Here is a 16,101-nt window from a genome sequence, read left to right on the forward strand (position 1 = left end):
TTTTGAGTTCGATATTTCATTTACCAAAAAAGTTCTATGGTTCACAAAAAAATTTTGTTCAATGGAAAAAAGAGGTTGGTAATGTAGGAATCCCACTGTGTCCCATGCCCTTAAATATTGAATTTTAATATTCATACTAATCAAAATCAAGGCGCAAATTGTATAGAATTAGGTATTAGTCAGCTAACTTCACTTTGTTTAAAGCTAAGGGGAAAACAATGGATCAAATGCATGGAACAAAACTTTATTTCTGTTATATCTTTGTAATTAGTGATCATTATTATCATTTTATTATTTCACTGAATAGTCCGTAAAAATGAAAACTATTTTTCAAACACACTTATACAGAAAACATTAGTTCTTACGAAGATATTAATCGTCAAAGTAGTCAAATATTTAACAAGGTACTTAAATTTGTATCCATAGAAATAAATTTTTAAGCAAATTGAATAAATTTGCAACCAAGAAGAATAATTTTCTAAAAAAAAAAGTAAATTTTCAAGCGCAAAGTTGAATTTTCAACTAAAATGATCAATTAAAAAAAAAGAAAAACAATTTTTTAACAATAAGTTGAATTTTTAACCGAACAACTTTTTCTTAGCCAAGAAAATTGACTGTTCAGCAGCAAAATTAATTTTCAACCGAAAGAGACGAATTTTCAAAAGATACATGAATTTTCATCTAAACGGTTTATTTTTAAACTAAAAGAGGCGAATTTTTAACCAGAAAGAGACAAATTAAATTTTCATTTAATCAATTTTTAATGAAAAAACTGATTTTTATCATAATAGTTAATTTTGAACCAAAGAGAGAATCTTCAAGAAATAACGGAAAATGTAATAGTTGATATTTTAATCAAAAAAATATTTAAAATTAAAAGCTGTTGAATGATTGAATTCAACCAAAATGGAAGAATTTTCAACAAATAATGTAACTTTTTAAATAAAAAAGATAAGTTTTTAACCAAGAATTAAACAAATAAAAAATAAATATAAAACTTTTGAAAACATGCACTTGAAATTTTGAGAATTGGACAATTTTTTTTTTAGAAAATATTTGAAATTGTATCATTTCTAATTTAAAGCTTATAAAATGAGACAATTCCAAATGCAATTGTGAAAATTCGATCATTTAAAATTCAAATGATTTCAAACGGTATTATTTGTAATTAAAAGCGTTCTAAATAGGAAAATTTCAGTTTTTTTTAATGGACAATTTTATTATAAAGGAATTGAAATTCTATCATTTCTAATTCAAAGCGTTTATAATTGAACAATCTTATTTTGAATTGAATTTTAAACATTTGCAAAAACTTTCTTCCCAAGATTATCTATTTGGTTATACATTTTTTTATTTGGTTTAAAATTTAATAATTTTCTTAAAAAGACATCCATTTTGGTTGCAAATTGTTCACAATTCTTATTTTTGTGTTAAAAAGTGAACGGGAATCTTCTTCGGATGAAAATTAAATTATTTTTTGAAAGGTTTTTTTCGTTTAATTCATCTTTCTTGAATAAAAATGGAACTGTTCGGTTGAAAATTAAACTCTTTTTTGAGAGTTTGTCTTTTTGATTGTAAAATTCACCTGCTTTAGCGGAAATACATCTCTCTTGGATAAAAATGCAACTGTTTGTTTGAAAATTTAACAATTTTTTTTTTAATTTTATCATTTTTGGTAGAAAATTGTGCTGTTTAAATATAATATTTGGGTGTTGGAATAAAAACTGAAATACTTTCTAGATAAAAATTCCACTATTTTTGAACATTTGCTTTTGTATTTATTTAATTACAAATACATCCGTTTTAAGAAAAATGTTATCGTTTTGGAATAAAAAAAAGCAACTGTTTGGTTCGAAATTAAACTCTGATACTATTTTCTTTAAAATTGACTTTTTGTTTTAAATTTATATTTTTGTGTTGAAAAATGAACTGAAATCTTTCCTGGATGAAAGTTCCACTTATAAAAAATATATCTTTTTTTTATTACAAATTCATCTGTTTGAGTACAAAATTGAATCTTTTTTGGATAAAAATGCAACTATTTGGTAGAGAATTGAAGTATTTGGATAAAAATTAATGCTGTTCGTTGAAAAAATTCGTCTTTTTAGATTGGATATTCAATTTTTTTCGCAGAAACTTATTTTTTTATGCAAAATTCAATTTTTTATCTTGCAGAGTCAATTGGAATCTTTTTTTAGATGATAACTCAACTTTTTTTGCAATTAAAAATTCTGCAGCTTTATTAAAAATTTAATCTTTTTTGATAAAAATGCAACTGTTTGGTAGACAATTTAACAATTTTGTTAAAAAGTCATACTTTTTTGTTAAAAATTTATCTTTTTGATTTAAAACTTCATCTGTTTTAGAAGAAATTTCATTTTCTTTAATATGAAAATGCAACTTTTTTGTTAAAAATCATTCTTCTTTACTTGAGTATTCCACTAATTTATTTGAAAGATTTGGTTGAATCACTTTGTTAAGAAATCACTTTTTTGTTAAAGATTTGTATTTTAAGCTGAAAATTCATCTCTTTAGTTGAAAGTTGAACTATTTTGTAGAAAATTTACTTTGTGTTTAAAGTTTATATTTTGCTGTTAGGAAATGAACTGAAATATTTTCTGGATAAAAGTTTCATTTAAAAAATATTACTTGCTTTTTATTATAAATTTATCTGTTTTTGTACAAAATTTAATCTTTTTTTTGTGTAAAAATGCAACTATTTGGTAGAGACTTTAAAAGTTTTGTCAAAAATGCATCCTTTTCAGTTGGAAAAATTCTTCTTTTTGGATTGAAAATTAAATTTTTTCCGTGGAAACTTATTTTTTTACTAAACAATTTGATTTTTGATCTTGAAGAGTCAACTGGAATATTTTTTTAATGAAAACTCAATTCTTTTCTGTAATTGCAAATTTTTCTGCTTAAAGAGAAATTTCATCTTTTTTAAGAATTTAATAATTTTGTTAAAACTGTCATCCTTTTTGGTTAAAAAATCATATTTTTAGATTAAAGACTCCACTTTTCTCGTAGAAGATTATTTCTTGTTAAAAAATTAATATTTTCATCGTGAAAACTCAAATAAAATCTTTTTAACAGAAAATTCAACTATTTTTTTGAAAATTTATCTTTTTGATTTAAAACTTGATCTGTTATAGAAGAAATTTCATTTGTCATATAAAAATGCAACTTTTTGGTTTAAAATCATTCTTCTTTGTTTGAACATTCAACTAATTTGTTTCAAAGATTTAGTTACATCAATTTGTTAAGAAATCACTTTTTTGTTAAAGATTTATATTTGTAGTTAAATATTAATTTCTTTGGTTAAAAGTTTAATTACATCGTTGGAAATTAATCTTTTCTAATTGAAAAATCCAATACTTGGTTAAAAGTTAAACTAAAATGTTAAATTTTTTTATTAAAGGTTTATATCTATGGTTGAAAATTTAAATGATTAGTAGAAAATACTTTTTCTTGGTTTAAGATTCATGTTTTAACAGAAAATGTGAATTTCCCATTTATATAAGATTGATCTTTTTTAGTTTAAAATTCACCTTTTGATAAAAAAAATCATTTTTTTATTTGAAAAATTCATTTTTGTATGATAAAAATGTATCAGAATCGTGGAAAATTAATTTGTTGCTGAAAAGTCATATTTTTGGTTTGAAAATTCAATTTTTTTAGAGAAAATTTGTCTTCTGGCTTGATAGTTTAATAATTTAGATAAACTTTTATTTATTTTTTAGATTGAAAAATCTTTATTTGCTGAAAATTCATTTTTTTTGTATAAACTTCATTTTTGATTGAAATATAAACTATGACACTTTTTCGTTGGGAATCGTTCTTTTTAGGTTGAAAATTCAACTATTATGTTAAAAATTCAATTATTTTGTTGAAAATTCAAGTATTTTGTTAAAAAGTCATCTTTTATATCAGAAAAGACATTTTTGTTTCATAAATTAAAAAACTGGAAGTGGTGGTTGAAGTGAAATTACCGAAAATACCTACATGTCTGTAGATCGCTTTCTTATTTAAAATTTAAATAGAGGCGCGCATGCAGTTAATGAACGTCGCTGCAATATAAGCATGCGCACATAAAAGCTACCAGTACCAGACACTACCAGTAACCAGACCAGCCACCGATCAGCTGCTAAATTTCGCAGTATTATGTTGCATTCTTATATCTGTTTATTGTGATTAACTATGATCTAACTTTAAGAATTAATCCATAATTCAAAGTGATTTAAAGAAAATTTTCATCGAAAAAGTGACTCATGTTGCTAGTTGCGACTCGTCAGTGGAAAAAGTGATGCAAATGGGAAATGAAAATTTTCAGTACCTAACCTACTTGCTTTTTCATGGATAACAAGAAAAATTTAAAATATTCATCACAGAAAGATATGGGGCTGTTTGATCCAGAACAGCGCTTAAAAGCACTTTCGGAAAATAGTAAAGCAATCGAGGTGGATCCTAATGTTCCCCCTAGAAGGTATATATTATATTGTATACTATGAATCACTGATTCACGGCCCATAACTATATGCACAGAATATTTCTTCGATTGATTATTTTCTGCTTTGAAATTCAAGCGAAGGATCCCCTTCGACAGAATAGAGTGGTCCAAAAATGCATTAGAAATTTTTTATATTCATGCATAGAGTTCCCATTTTTTTTCGAATCCACAAGAAATAAAAACGTTCCTCTTTTGGAAAAAATTAAATAGATTCCGCAAACCCCATAAAATTTAACACTTATTTCCCATAAGAAAAAAATACCGTTTCGTAAATTTTATTCAGAATGGTCAATATTAGCCAAATTTGTTTAAATATATAATAAACTGTTTAAATGTCAACCCCATAAGTCTGTTTTTAGGGTCCCAAAAAAAACCCATAAGTGAAAAATTGGATTTTGCGAATTTTCGGTGCTAGTTATTATTTTGATGCGATTTTTTTAAACGAATAGCTTCTAATACATACAAAACTACTTTATATGTGTAACTAGATGTTTACATAAATTTTTGATTATTTTTAATAATATTCTCTTTGAATAATGCTAGAAATTTGTAATTTTTTCTAAAATTTTCTACTTTTTCTCCACTGTTCATTAAGAGCGAGGTAATAATTAATGCAATTTAATAAGCGGAATTGGTTAAATAAATTATTACTGTTTATAACTATTTTCTTGTAGAATAATTCTAGAAAGCTGCAGTTTTTTCTAAAATTTTTTGCTTATTGCTCTATTAAAAAAAATATTTAATTTGTGCGCGAAATTGTTGAATTTTTACGTAGAAATAACAATTTAACACTTGTTATTTGTAGAAAAAATTTGAGTAATTTTAAGCGATATTTGGAAGTTTTAAAACGATTCAAAGTTAATTTTAAACTTAATATAATGTTAAGTAATTTAAACGAAGTGTGTCGAAATTTTTTTTAGAATTTCTAAACATATTTTAAAATGAATAAAATCTTTCCTACAATTTTTAGAAAATCCTCCAAATTTTTTTTAAAATCCTTCAAATATTTTTGGCATTTTTCAGAATGCAAAATTATTTTCAATTTTCCAAGGAATATTAAGAAAATGTTTTTATTCTTTTGTCGAGCTTTTCAAAATTCTTAAATTATTCTAAATTTTTTGTTTGAAATTTGAAAAAAATATCTTTTTAAAACTTCTAAATATCTCTTAGAACTACTCTATTTTTTTAAAATAATATTTGTTCAATTTTTATTTATAAATCCAAATTAAAAGGATTTTTTTCAAATTCGCAGGGTTTTCGAGAAGTTGTAGGACAAATTCAATTAATTTCAAAAATTATGTATAAGTTTAGAAAAAATTTAAAAAATGATTTTGAATTTGAAAAAATTTAAAACAACTTCTAGATTTTTCAAGATTTTGAAATAAAATTTTAAAACTTTTCAAGGATGCCTAAACTTATTAAAATCTTAATAATTTAACTTTTAATTTAAGAACTTTTAAGTTTGATAAAATTTCAATTTTTTAATTCTCAGTGTTTCCAGCCAAAAATAATTTTAAAAAGTAGTATTTTTGGAACTTAATCAACATTTTTGAAATCTATAATTTATGAATGTTCAAATTTTAATTTTTTAATTTTAAAAGTTTAAATTTCAACATTTCACCCTGAATTACTAAATATTTAAAAATATCTTACTGTTTATTTAAAAATAGTAATTATAAATAAAATATTCAAAACTAAAAAAAAACTAAACTTTGAACCTGACATTTTTAATTGCTTTATTTAAAAAAAAAAAACGTAATTTATAAGTCAAATTTTTGAATTTTGATGTATAAATAACAATTAAATACCTATTATTCTAAGAATAAATTTTTAGTAAGTTGTAAAAGTATTAAAAATTATTGTGAAAGATTTTAAAGAAAATTTTTTTTGCAGGATTTAAAAAAATTGCAGGAAAAATTCATATAATTTTAAAAGATGTTTAGAAGTTCTAAAAAAAGTGTCATAACTTATATTTCAATAAAAAAATTAATTTATACAAAAAAAAACGAATTTCCAACAAATAATGATTTTTCAATTTAAAAAATAAATAAAAGTTTACTAAATTATTAAACTATCAAGCCAGACGACAAATTTTCTCTACAAAAATTGAATTCTACGGAAAAAATTTAATTTTCAATCCAAAAAGACAAATTTTTTCAACTGAAAAGGATGCATTTTTAACCAAATAATTAAAGTCTCTACCAAATACTTGCACTTTTATCCAAAAAAAGATTAAATTTTGTACTAAAACAGATGAGTTTATAATAAAAAGCGATTAATTTTTTTTAATGGAACTTTCATCCAGAAAATATTTCAGTTCATTTCTTAACAGCAAAATATACATTTTATACAAAATAGTAAAATTTTCAAGAAAATAGTAAAATTTTTAACAAAAAAGTAAGACTTTTTAACAAAATTGTTGAATTTTCAACCAAACAGTTGCATTTTTATCCAAAAAAGTGACATTTATCTTAAAATGAATTTTTATTCAGAAAATATTTCAGCTTTTTCTTCAACACCCAAATATTGTATTTAGGCTGTAAAATTTTCAACAAAATATTATGACGTTTTAACAAAATTGTTGAATTTTTAACTAAAGAGTTGCATTTTTATCCAAGAATAATGCAATTTCTGCTAAACCAGGTGAATTTTAAAATTAAAAAGACAAATTTAGAAAAAAGAGTGGAATTTTTAACCGAAAAGTTGCATTTTCATTGAAAAAAGACGAAACGTATAAAACAGAAGAATTAAACAAAAACAAAACTTTTAAAAATAATTAAAATTATATCCAAAAAAGATATCAGTTTACTTTCTAACACCAGAATAATAATTGTAAATAATTTGCAACCAAAATGGATTTCTTTTTGAAAAATTATGAAATTTTCAACCAAATAATAAAATTGTGTAACTGAACGGATAATCTTGAGAAAGAAACTTGTTACAGTTATAGTTTTAACTCCTTTGAATTTTAAATGATCCAATTTTTAAAATTGTAATTGGAAAATATTTAATTTTTTAAGTTTTGAACTTGTCCTATTTTCTCAATTTTCTTATAATCTTAAATCATTGAAATTCGGGATTCCTATATTTAAAATAAAATAAAATGATTAAAATATCTGAATTTTCTTATAAAATTAATTAATTTTTTTATTACAAATACCAATTTTCGATTAAAAAAACACTAACATAATTAAAAATTGTCAAAAGATTCTAAATCTTCTTCATATCATAGTTTTTTTTATATTAAAAAGACATTTTTTGTTTTAAAATGCTAACACAACTTAAAATTGTTAAATTTCTTTATTATTTTTAAATCTTTCAAATTTAGTGACTTTTTTGTAACAAACGCTAAATGGAAAAAAAAACGCTAACAAAACTGAAAACTATAAATTGTTGAATTTTTAATCTCTGAAATCTAATAATTTCGGTTAAAAAATAAGTTTTAGGAAAATTAAAATTTAAAGGAAGAAAATTTTGGATACAAAATAAAAATTGCGAATGACTATTTATTAATTTTCTTTATTTATTTGCTTTAAGTTTGTGAACGAAAGTAATTTTTCTAGATTTCTGGAATAAATTCAAAAAGATTTTTTAAGCTTTACACGATTTTACCAAATTTCAGGCACAATTTGAGTAGTCTTAATGATATTTCAGACTTTTAGGCGTTTTTGAAAAATTTAAGAACATTTTATAAATATATCGGAAATCAATTAAAGTTTTAAGATATTTGTAATTTCTTCAAAATTCCAAAAAGTCATGTATTTTTTTTTAATTTTCAAAAAATCAATATCTTTTAAAATTATTCAGATTGTCCTAGCGTTTTGAGAAATTTCTATAAAATTACCCAATTTGCCCTCAAATCTTTCAGATTCTTTTTTTATTTTGTAAATCCTGTTAAATATTTTCTTATAATAAATTTTGTAAAATAACAAATCATTTTAAGTTGTAATTTAAAAAAATATTTTAAAATAGGTTCTTATAATTAATTATAAAAAATAAAGACCCATTTTTAATATTTCCAGAAATCTAAAGAAAACTTTTTTATTATCTAGAATGAAATCTTTCAAAATCTTAAAAAAATAAAAAATTTATTTCGAAATCTTTAAAAATCTACATTTTGTTCGAAGTTTTTTTTATTATCCAAAACCTTCTGAATCTCTTTTTAAATTATTTACATTTTTCTTTAAATTTTGAAAACAATATAGAATTTTTTAAAATGTTTACAAATCTTCGAAATTCTTTTTCATAATTTTGGAGAACTTTTGGAATATTTTGAAATCTTTTTAAATATTACATTACAATAAATGTAAAATTTTAGAAAAATGTCCGAGAAATTTTAGGAAAATGTTTTGTTTGAAATATTCAAAAATCTAGCTTTTTGTAACTAAGATTATTTTTATAAAACTTTGTCAAATCTTTTCTATATTTATTTGTTGGTTTTCAAATTGTGTATAAATGTTTAAAATTTAAATGAAACAAATTTTGTAAACAAAATAAACATTTGGAATGACTATTTTTTGATTTTCTTTATTTATTTGCTTGAAGATTCTAAACGAAAATAATTTTTCTAGGTTTCTGGAATAAATTCGAAAAGATTTTTTAAGTTTTACAGAATTTTACCAAATTTGAGGCAAAATTTGAGCAGTTTTAAAGATATTTAAGGTTTTTAGACGTTTCTGAATTTTTTAAGAACATTTTATAAATATTCGGATATATTTGAAAGTTAAAAATATTTTGAATTTCTTCAAAATTCCAAAAATTCTTAAATATATTTGTTAATGACTCGAATTATTCGTAAAACTGTTTTTACATCTTCTGAATTTCTTTTTCGATATTTTGTGTCATGTATTTTTTATTAAGTTTTTAAAACATCTAAATATCTTTTTAAATTATTTGGATTTTCCTAAAAGTTTTAACAAATGTCTATAAAATTACTAAATTTGCCCTGGAATCTTCTTTCAGATTCTTTTTTTTTTATTTTGTAAATCCTTTCAAATATATTCTTTTAATAAATTTTGTAAAATAACAAATCATTTTAAATTGTAATTTCAAAAGATATTTTAAAATAGATTTCTAAAATTAATTATGAAAAATAACCGTTTTAAATATTTCCAGGAATATTTCGAAATCTTTAAAAATCTACATTTTCTTGAAAAAAAAATTATTTTCTAAAACCCTCTAAATCTCTTTTAAAATTATTTGAATTTTTCTTTAAATTATGAAAAAAATACAAAATTTAAAAAATTGCCTACAAATATTTCAAATTCTTTTTCATAATTTTGGAGACTTTTTGGCATATTTTGATTTTTTTTTAAATATTATATTACAATAAATGTAAAATCAAAAATAAAAAAAAAATGTCCGAGAAATCATAGGAAAATTTTTTTGTTCTCTTGAAACTTTCACAATTCTCAAAAAGATTCTAAATGTTCTGTTCGAAATCTTCAAAAGTCTACATTTTGCTTAACTAAAATTATTTTTATAAAACTTTTAAAACTTACACAAATTTTCTCTGAAATTATCGGTTTTCTTTTCTCTTTTTTTATTTGTGTAAAACAAATTAATTACAATAGGAGAATCAATTAATTAATAATTTAATTAAAATTTATGAAATCATTTCGCATCTTTTTAAATATTTTCTTTGAATCATTACGAAAAAATTAAAATTTTCCGAGGAATCTTAAAAAATAATTTAATTTATTAAAAATCTGCCCTTTCTTAAATTTATCGGTCCAGCTTATTTTTCTTTGAAAAATTATTTAGCAAAACTTGGATAACAGAATTAGTTCCCAGTATGAAAAAAAAACATTAAAATTGATACTTTTTTCTATGAATAATGCTCGAAAAAAATTAAAAATCAATTTAATTATCAATTATAATCAATTATTTCCTATTTTTAAAACATTTGGTCAAAACGTTAAATTATTATTCAAGAATCAATTAAAATTTAAAGTTTTTCTTTCGAAAATAAATTTTCCGAATGAAAATTCCTCATTTTTAAATAGCGATTTATAAAATTCAATCGTATGATCAACATTTTCCAGATATTACAGATCTGGTGTGGAGATGATTAGACAAGCAAATGTTTACATGGAAGAGGGAAATTTGGAACGAGGTTACACACTTTATATGAAATTCTTGACGTGAGAAATTTATAATATCGATTAAATTTTACTAGTTATTAAAAAAAACAGGCAGAAATTCTTTATTTATTTATAAAAACTCTTAGGATATTCCTGGAAAAAATTAGAGAACATCCAAAATATAATACAGTTTCATCAAAAGAAAAAGCCTGGAATCAACAAATGCTTCGCGATGTTTTGCCAAAAACGGAGGAACTTAAAAAGCAATTATTGGATCAGTACAGAGTGGAATTGGCAAAACATTTGGAAGATGCTAAGGAAAGAGATGAAATTGAGAAGCAAAGAATTAAACGGGAGGAACAGCAAAGGTTTCGTTATTTAATAATAATTTCATGATAATTTATCAGATCGATATTGATAATCGCAATTTTGTATTCTTCTGAAGGTTAAAGGAAGAGGAAAAGAGGAAGAAAGCAGAAGCCTCGAAACCGAAAATTGCAATTAGCGCTGCTGCTGTGACCGACGATGACAAGAAACCAAAGAAATTATTTACTCCATCTCCAGACGTTAAAAGTCCCCCAGAAGACAAGTAATATTTAAAAACAAATATTTATTTTATTCAATTTATTTATTTTATTTATTTATTTGATCAAATAAATAAATAGGGGAAAATAGAAAGGGAATTTATTTTTAATGAATTTAATATGAATACCATATTAAATTCAGACTGAAACACTTCAAGTTTTTAAGATTTCAAGTAGAAATATTCGACAATAAAGTGTATTTTCAATGGATTAATTTCCCACCTCTAGCATTAAATAACAACAAATTAAAGAAAATATGGAATCCTCAAGCAAATGGATAAATTTTTAATGCAGAAAAATGAATTTGAAATAAATATTTTAATCTTTAATCAAAAAGATGAAATTTGAAGAAAAAAAAAAACAAGATTAATGTTCTTTTAAAAAAGAAAAAATTTAAATAAAATTGTAGAATTTTAAAAACAAAAAGACAAATTATCTATAAAAACCGTTTAATTTCAAACCAAAATATATGATTTTTTTTATATGTTGATTTTCTACCAAATAATTCAGTTTTCATAAAATTAGTTTAATTTTCTACCAAATTGTTGAATTTTCAAACGTAAAAGATTAAAATTCAACCAAAAACTGTTTAATTTTCAATCTAAAAAAATCAATTTTAAACCAAATAGTTGATTGTTTTAAAAAAAAAAACTGAAATCTTCAAATTTACGATTTGATTGAAAGTGTTGATTTTCTATCAAATATTTTAATTTTCATCAAATAAGTTTAATTTTCAATCAAGAAAAATACATTTTAAACCAAATAGTTGATTTTTCTACTAAAAAATACATTGTTTTAACCAAAAAACTTAAATCGTCAAATTTACTGTACAAAGAATTATTTTTAGTAAAAAACAAAACAGATCTTTCAACAAATTAAGATTACACGAAGAAGATTAATTCTAAACTAAATGTTTGAATCTTCAATTAAAAATATGAATTTTTAACAAACAAAATGAATATTCCACCAAAAAAGACAAATTTTCCACAAAATTGTAGAATTTTAAAAACGAGAAAACAAATTATCTATAAAATCGTTCAATTTTCTAGCAGATAGTTCGGTTTTCATAAAAATTGTTTAATTTTCTACCAAATTGTTGAATTTTCAAACATAAAAGAATAAAATTCAACAAAAAACAGTTAAATTTTCAATTGAAAAAAAAAATGAATTTTAAACCAAATGTTGATTTTTTCAGTAAAAAAGATTTTTTTTACCAAAACTCCAATCGTAAAATTTTCTTCTAAAGGAATTATTTTTCGTAAAAAAGACGATCTTTCAACAAATTAAATTAAACCGAAAAAGAGGAATTTTGGAAAAAAAAACAAGATTTTCATCAAATTAATTTAATTTTCCGACATAAAAAATAAAAATTCAACCAAAAACAGTTGAATTTTCAATCAAGAAAAATAAATTTTAAACCAAATAGTTGAATTTTCAACTAAAATATCTATTGTTTTAAACCTAAAACTTAAATCGTAAAATTTTCTGTTCAAGAAATTATTTTTGGTAAGAAAACGATCGTTCAACAAATCAAATTAAACCAAAAAAGATTAATTTTGAACGAACTATTTAAATCTTCATAAAAAATATGAATTTCAAACGAATAAGATTAAATTTCTACCAAAAAATACGAATTTTCCAAAAAATTGTTGCATTTTAAAACCAAAAAGATCAATTATATTTTAAAAACTTTCAATTTCAAACTAGAATACATTATTTTAAACAAAAAAATGTTAATTTTCTACCAAATATTTCAGTTTTCATAAAAATAGTTTAATTTTCTACCAAATTGTTGAATTTTCAAACATAAAAGAATAAAATAAAACCAAATAGTTGATTTTCATCTAAAAAATATTTTTCTAACCAAATAACTTAAATCGTCAAATTTACTGTTAAAGGAATTATTTTTCGTAAAAAAAAAAACGATCTTTCAAGGAATTAAATTAAACCGAAAAAGATGAATTTTTAAATAAATATTTGAATCTTTAATGAAAACAAAAGAATTTTTAACAAAAAATACGAATTTTCTAAAAAATTGTTGCATTTTAAAACCAAAAAGATCAATTATATTTTAAAAACTTTCAATTTCAAACTAGAATACATTATTTTAAACAAAAAAAATGTTAATTTTCTACCAAATATTTCAGTTTTCATAAAAATAGTTTAATTTTCTACCAAATTGTTGAATTTTCAAACATAAAAGAATAAAATAAAACCAAATAGTTGATTTTCCTCTAAAAAATATTTTTCTAACCAAATAACTTAAATCGTCAAATTTACTGTTAAAGGAATTATTTTTCGTAAAAAAACGATCTTTCAACACATTAAATTAAACCGAAAAAGATGAATTTTGAAATAAATATTTGATACTTTAATGAAAACAAAAGAATTTTTAACAAAAAATACGAATTTTCTAAAAAATTGTTGCATTTTAAAACCAAAAAGATCAATTATATTTTAAAAACGTTCAATTTCAAACTAGAACACATTATTTTAAACAAAAAAAAAATGTTCATTTTCTACCAAATATTTCAGATTTCATAAAAATAGTTTAATTTTCTACCAAATTGTTGAAATTTCAAACATAAAAGAATAAAATAAAACCTAATAGTTGATTTTCCTCTAAAAAATATTTTTCTAACCAAATAACATAAATTGTCAAATTTACTGTTAAAGGAATTATTTTTCGTAAAAAAAACGATCTTTCAAGAAATTGAATTAAACCGAAAAAGATTAATTTTGACATAAATATTTGAATCTTTAATGAAAAAACGAATTTTGAAAAAAACAAGATTTTCTTAAAATTAGTTTAATTTTCAAACATAAAAAAAAAATTAAAATTCAACCAAAAACAGTCGAATTTTCAATCAAGAAAAATAAATTTTAAACCAAGTAGTTAAAAAATTGTTGCATTTTAAAACCAAAAAGATAAATTATATTTTAAAAACGTTCAATTTCAAACCAGAATATATGATTTTAAACAAACAAAAAAAGTTCATTTTCTACCAAATAGTTCAGTTTTCATAAAAATAGTTAAATTTTCTGTCAAATTGTAGAATTTTCAAACATAAAAGAATAAAATCAAACCAAATAGTTTATTTTGCCACTAAAAAACATATTGTTTTAACCAAAGTACTTGAATCGTCAAATTTACCATTAAAGGAATTATTTTTCGTTAAAAAACGATCTTTCAAGAAATTGAATTAAACCGAAAAAGATGAATTTTGAAATAAATATTTGAATCTTTAATGAAAAAAAGAAATTTTTTTAAAACAAGATTTTCTTAAAATTAGTTTAATTTTCAAACATGAAAAAATAAAATTCAACCAAAAACAGTTGAATTTTCAATTAAGAAAAATAAATTTCAAACCAAATAGTTGATTTTTCCACTAAAAAACATATTGTTTTAACCAAAATACTTGAATCGTCAAATTTACCGTTAAAGGAATTATTTTTAGTAAAAAAAAACTTTAAAAAATCAAATTAAACCAAAAAAGATGAAGTTTCAACGAAATATTTAAATCTTCATAAGAAAATATGAATTTTGAACAAATAAGATTAAATTTTCTACCAAAAAATATACGATTTTGCCAAAAAATTATTGTATTTTAAACTCAAAAAGGCAAGTTAAATATAAAAACGTTCAATGTCGAAAGAGAATGTATGATTTAACAATTTAAAAAATTAATTTCTTACCAGATAGTTCAGTTTTCATAAAAATATTTTAATTTTCTACCAAATTGTTAAATTTTTAATCTAAAAAAAAAAAATTTTAAACCAAATAGTTGATTGTTTAAAAAAAACTGAAATCGTCAAATTTACTCTCAAAAGAATTATTTTTCTTAAAAAAAAATAATTTTTCAACTAATTAAAATAAGCCGTAAAAGATTAATTTTGAACTAAATATTTGAATTTTCAATAAAAAAACAAATTTTGAGGAAAAACATTAATGTTCTTCCAGAAAAGACGAATTTTCAATAAAATTGTTGCATTTTAAAACGAAAAAAAAATATATTGTTTTAACCAAAAAGCTTAAATCGTAAAATTTTCTGTTCAAGGAATTATTTTTGGTAAGAAAACGATCGTTCAACAAATTAAATTAAACCGAAAAAGATAAATTTTGAACGAAATATTTAAATCTTCAGAAAAAATATTAATTTTGAAAAATTAAGATTAAATTTCTACCAAAAAATACGAATTTTCCAAAAAATTGTTGTATTTTAAAACCAAAAAGATAAATTATATTTTTTAAAAACGTTCAATTTCAAACCAGAATATATGATTTTAAACAACAAAAAATGTTCATTTTCAACCAAATAGTTCAGTTTTCATAAAAATATTTTAATTTTCTACCAAATTGTTGAATTTTCAAACATAAGATAATAAAATAAAACCAAATAGTTGATGTTCCACTAAAAAAGATTTTTATAACCAAAAAACTTAAATTGTCAAGTTCACTCTTAAAGGAATTATTTTTCGTAAAAAAAACGGTCTTTCAAGAAATTGAATTAAACCGAAAAAGATTAATTTTGAAATAAATATTTGAATCTTTAATGAAAAAAAAGAATTTTGAAAAAAAATCAAGATTTTCTTAAAGTTAGTTTAATTTTCAAAAATAAAAATTCAACCAAAAGCAGTTGAATTTTCAATCAAGAAAAATAAATTTTAAACCAAATAGTTAATTTTCAACTAAAAAATATATTGTTTTAACCAAAAAACTAATTATAAAAAATAAAAATTGTAAAAATAAAATATTTACAAAATATAATAAAATAAAAAAATAATTATATACAAAAACGTTCAATTTTAAACCAGAATATACGATTTTAAAAAAAATGATGATTTTCTATCAAATAGTTTAGTTTTCATTAAATAAGTTTAATTTTCAAACATAAAAGATTGAAATTAACCAAAAACTGTTGAATTT

General features: G+C 21.3%; 1 protein-coding gene across 2 annotated transcripts in view; it reads left to right on the forward strand.

Moving 5' to 3' along the window:
- The first annotated feature begins 4,131 nt into the window (after positions 1–4,131).
- Positions 4,132–16,101, forward strand: part of LOC117171942 (STAM-binding protein-like A) — a 25,874-nt gene continuing 13,904 nt past the window's right edge. For both annotated transcript variants that reach the window (XM_033359618.1, XM_033359617.1), the window contains exons 1-4: positions 4,132–4,483; positions 10,552–10,650; positions 10,737–10,958; positions 11,036–11,179. In XM_033359618.1, coding sequence (XP_033215509.1) covers positions 4,353–4,483; positions 10,552–10,650; positions 10,737–10,958; positions 11,036–11,179 — 596 coding nt within the window. In that variant the 5' untranslated portion in view covers positions 4,132–4,352. The remainder of the gene's footprint in view (positions 4,484–10,551; positions 10,651–10,736; positions 10,959–11,035; positions 11,180–16,101) is intronic.

The sequence above is a fragment of the Belonocnema kinseyi genome, chromosome 4 (assembly GCF_010883055.1).
Source record: "Belonocnema kinseyi isolate 2016_QV_RU_SX_M_011 chromosome 4, B_treatae_v1, whole genome shotgun sequence".
In the NCBI taxonomy this organism is placed as follows: Eukaryota; Metazoa; Arthropoda; class Insecta; order Hymenoptera; family Cynipidae; genus Belonocnema; species Belonocnema kinseyi.